The sequence below is a fragment of the Carya illinoinensis genome, chromosome 14 (assembly GCF_018687715.1).
Source record: "Carya illinoinensis cultivar Pawnee chromosome 14, C.illinoinensisPawnee_v1, whole genome shotgun sequence".
NCBI classification, from domain to species: domain Eukaryota; kingdom Viridiplantae; phylum Streptophyta; class Magnoliopsida; order Fagales; family Juglandaceae; genus Carya; species Carya illinoinensis.
This window is the reverse complement of record NC_056765.1, coordinates 12,438,812-12,443,467: the sequence shown is the minus strand read 5'-3', so window position 1 is coordinate 12,443,467 and position 4,656 is coordinate 12,438,812. Positions and strand designations below refer to the sequence as shown.

The 4,656-nt window shown below is 33.3% G+C and overlaps 1 protein-coding gene across 1 annotated transcript; it reads right to left on the bottom strand.

The window, feature by feature from the left end:
• Positions 1–799: 799 nt before the first annotated feature.
• LOC122293577 (transcription factor SPEECHLESS-like) lies at positions 800–4,423 on the bottom strand. The gene is made up of 3 exons (XM_043102124.1): positions 4,031–4,423; positions 2,807–3,394; positions 800–871 (listed from the first exon to the last, which is right to left on the bottom strand). The coding sequence occupies exons 1-3, from the start codon at positions 4,421–4,423 to the stop codon at positions 800–802; spliced, it is 1,053 nt and encodes a 350-aa protein (XP_042958058.1).
• Between the last annotated feature and the right edge of the window lie 233 nt (positions 4,424–4,656).

The following is a 4,656-nucleotide window of genomic DNA, read 5'->3' as shown; positions in this document are numbered from 1 at the left end:
CTGCCCAAATCTGCAGGAGCCTCCCAACAGCTCAGGAAGAACCCATGACCCATGCAAATTGGGTCTAACTATTCGGGCCAAGAAGAGACATTACAAGGAAAGTGCGGGAAGCAAGGCCGGAAGAAGGAGAAGGAAGCATGTAAAGAGGAAGGGACTGGACTCAAAACAGCACCAGGAGATCACACCGTATTAAATGAGTCATCAGACAATCACGTCACATTAATGACTGGTTCTAGAGGGCCATGTTGCATTAAAGATGGTATTGTAGAGGGAGTTCCAAGAGGACTTCCCTTCCCCCCAAGCCTCAAGGTATGGCCATTTGACCTTCTGAGTTGGGTATATAAGGTCCCTCGACTTTCAGGTAAAAGGATTAGCTTTCTCCTTAATCAAATCTTCCTGCTAAAACTCTGCATTCACTCTATTCTCTTACTCCTTAGTGAATCATTACTGATTTAGACATCGGAGATTACCCGAGCCACCCCAGGACCACACTTCCCGATCCTTTCTTCATTGTTGCAGGCCTTGTCAGCAGAAGACCCGAACCACTAAGAGTTCGGCCCAAAGGTATACGAAACACATCGTTAATAGAAAGCATAACCAAGAATGTGTAATATTGCAGCCACATGATGTATATTACATGTTAATTTGGTTGCAGAAATTACATCATGAGATCATGTATGAGAATTAGACCAACATCTAGCCTAATTATAATTAATACAGGTCAAGATAGATTACAATTAATACATTAATTTCTGATCTGCTCCTCTGAATGAAGTAGTAATACTACTACTGATTATACCTAGTAGACTGAGAATGTTTGCTGAATTTGTTGTGCTAGTTCCTCTGCGCTAAGTTGACATTCAATTCCAACCTATTATTAATAAAACACATACCCAATCAATAATTAATTAATTAGCTTCGATAAATCTAATTAAAATCAAAGCTGCAGTCTTTTTATATAACTATAGATCATAATCCACAATGAAAATAAATTAAGGGCAAGTAGTGAAAGCGGCTTCAAGCTTGCAGGTATCAAAATCTCAAGAGAAATGATATTTGTAATACTTTTAAAAAGTCATGCTCATTCTTTTTTTAAAAAATAAATATAATATTTATATGTATCTAAAATTTTTTAAAAAAAATTATTCATTATTCCTACATTACATACCATATGTAATTTTTTTTCTTATCAAATATATGGTATATGGATAATAAATAGAAGAATTATTTTAGTTTAGTAAGAAAAAATAAAAATAAAAAATTACGTATGGTGTGTAGATGACAAAGAGATACTCTTGAAAGGAAAATACTTATCCTATGTATGATCGTCACTGATGATTGTGATCAATTGAGTTTATTTTATTTTTAATTTTTTACTTAATGGTTAAATAAATATTTTTTAATACATTTTTAATTTTTACTATTCGGTAACTTTCAAGAGGCCTCTTGAAATTATCCCAAAGTAATATTAATGATGATGATCGGTAACGTATTTATGGTTGGTGGTTGCCAAAAATATGCATGCATTAAATACAACGTTAATTCAGGTTGGTCAGTTTTGTGCAAATGGGTGTTAAATTCATTTAGACCACCTTGTACTAGTGTTTCTCAAAGATTTCCTTCTTTAACATCGAGGGGCAGGAGGCTTGTCTATTTTGTCTGGTAAACAGAGACATGATCAATAATGACTTCACTGTTCCTGTAAGTGCCTTCGTCATTTCTGTTTTGCAATTTGAACACGAATCCTTCGTTTTCAACTGCCTTATTTTATTTTCAGGGTTGTCTCTTCAGTTACAAGTAGAACATCCAAATAACAGCTTGTTATTGTGAGTGTTAGGCCCGTTTAGAAATTAACAACTCTTAAATTATTAAACTCGTTTTAACTTAAAATCTCTTTACTCGTAAGACCTATAACATTTTTTCAACTCAACATCTCTTTATATATAGGAACCATAACATTTTTTAACTTTTCATAAATATATCTAAACTCATCTTAACATTTAAACACATTTAAACTTATCTAATTAGGTAGACCCTACAAAACTCACTTCACCATCTCAACTAATTACTATTTATAAAAAAAAAATTAACTTAGCTCAATATCCAAGTGGGGCCTGAGGAGAGATTTGAAGAGTAAGTTGAGATGATATGATATGAAAATTGAATAAAATATTATTAGAATATTATTTTTATTTTGATAGTTAAAAAATTGAATTGTTTGTTGTATTTTATATGGAAATTTTAAAAAATTATAATAATTAGATAAGATGAGATGAGATGAAAAGCTTTTTGTATCCAAACCTAACCTTATTATAATTATAAGAGAAATATTAATGATTTTATCATAAGAAGTGATATAGCTACAATCCATCTACAATCAATTAACAATTTATCAAAAAAATTAAACACATCAAATTAAAGCAAAAGTGAAAAATATTAATATTTAGAAAAAAAATATAATTTTACTAAATAATTGTGTAGAAATTGTAATTAGTTTGTTGCTTTATCATTTGTGTTAAAAAAGAGGCTTACGAATCCATAAGCCATGCATTGACACATTTGATAAATGAGTATTAATGTTATATATAGTCATAGATTATATAATCATCATATATTTCTTATAAAGGAAAGTGAAATTTACTTTTAAAAAATTAATCTTTTTATATAAATTTTATATTTATTCATTTTTTCAAGTCCAATTTACTATTGCAAATATAATTTTGACAAATATGAAATGCTCTTAACACTGAAGTGACGTAAAGTGAGAGTGGAAAACGTAGAAGTTGTAAGATGGCTATAGTTTTACCTCAATGGTGAAGGAGTTCACCACGGTTTCTTCAACAGTCCTTATGCTCAGGTGGAGAATTTGAAGGGAGAGTTCTTCGAGAGCGGAAATTATTTTCAAGGCTTGCCCAGGAATCCGAGGAGATACTGTTTTCAAAAGAAGATTTGGTCCCGAAAAATTCACCTCCACTTCTGCTATGGGAGACTTGGAATTCGCAGCAAGCTCATTGACAGTAATAGTACTCTCATTTATGGAGGAAGTAGTAGATGAAGAAGATCTCGAAAGAGATGGCTCAAGGGAAGTAGCCATGGTGGTGGCCGGAGAGAGGTAACCAACTGCTTGGTGCAACCATGGCTTGTATGGGCTACATGGCTGTGGGGTTCTGGGACTCACGGCTAGGTTTAGTCTAGGGCATGGTGGCAGCTTTATACGGCTACGTGCAGGTGAGGGTCTTGGACTTGAAACCTGCTGCGCCTGCAGCTTAGGGCTTATCCGGACTTCACTCATGTAATTAACTTTTCGATGCTTCCTGTCCTCCAGAGATTTTAGAACTTGATGCATTTCGTTGATGTAATCGATCGCCCCTGCAATTATGGATGCTTGATCTCCCTAATTAAACCATTATTAACACAAGAATATATAATTAGATCATGTAATTAACTTTTTTATGCCTTTTTATCTTATAAGAATAAATTAATAAATTGATATAATTTTGTATAATACGTTAAATCTATTTTATAATTTAATGTATCATATTAAGTATTCACGTCTGATTATAAATTTATTTTTATAAAGAGTAATGCTATATACAATCGTATAGTGTACAAGTGTCATGCAATCGCTTTGAAAAAAAAAAGTAGAATTTACAAATAAAAAATTAATTTTTATCATGTTGATCTCTTATTTATTTACTTTTTTTTTAAATAACTATTTACACATTCATGATTGTAACTATTATTTCTCTTTCATAACTTTTTGTAACTAAAATATTTCAATTTCTCAAAACTTCTTGGCCCCAGGACGACCATTTTGTATGTAATTCCAGATATAGTTTAGAACCAATTAAACCTAGATCTGTTCATGAATTTCTTGGTAAGATTGTAAGTTTAAGGGTTAATTAACCTTATATCCTAACCAAGAGACGAAACAGTAGTGGTTTTGAGAGCTGAGAGAAGTAGTAGTGTAATGCAGATCTGAAGGATGATCAGCATGCATGTAATGTATGTATGTAATTTAATTGCTTACTCTTTTGACATAGAAGTGAGGCATGAGTGACCTCAACACCGACAAACTGTCTTTCATTTGCTTCCTCCGGTTGCGCTCCACAGCAATATGAGACATCCTTTGTTGCTCTTCCAGCAGGTTTTCTTCCTCCGAAGGATTCGCCTCAGCTGCCGGCGCACGCAGCTTCGGCCTCTTGCTTTTTGGTACTGATGTTGTCTCTTGGCGGCCTCGTTTCGAAAAGTGATCCAGTACGGCTTCATGATTTGTCTTCGGAAGATCATGAAACCCCACCATATCTTCTAACCCATTCTCAAAGAAGCTGAAAAGATCATCATCAACATGATCTTGAGCCAAGCAAAAGTTAGTATCTCCGAATTCAAGTTCTTCATAAAAATCAGACAAAAAATAATCCATTTCCACACTCCGTACTTCAGAGAAAGCGTCGAACGTGGGAGGCGTAGGAGTAGAGATCAAGCCGGACAGTGATACTGGAGAAGTACTGCAGTATTCATTTTATAAAATATGTGACTAAATTATTTCTTTAAATAGATTTTAGCTCTCCTGTAACTCTATTTTTTTTTAAGAGAAATATATAATAGTTGCAGTCATGAATGTGTAAGCGGCGTGCAATCATTTTAAAAAGATGA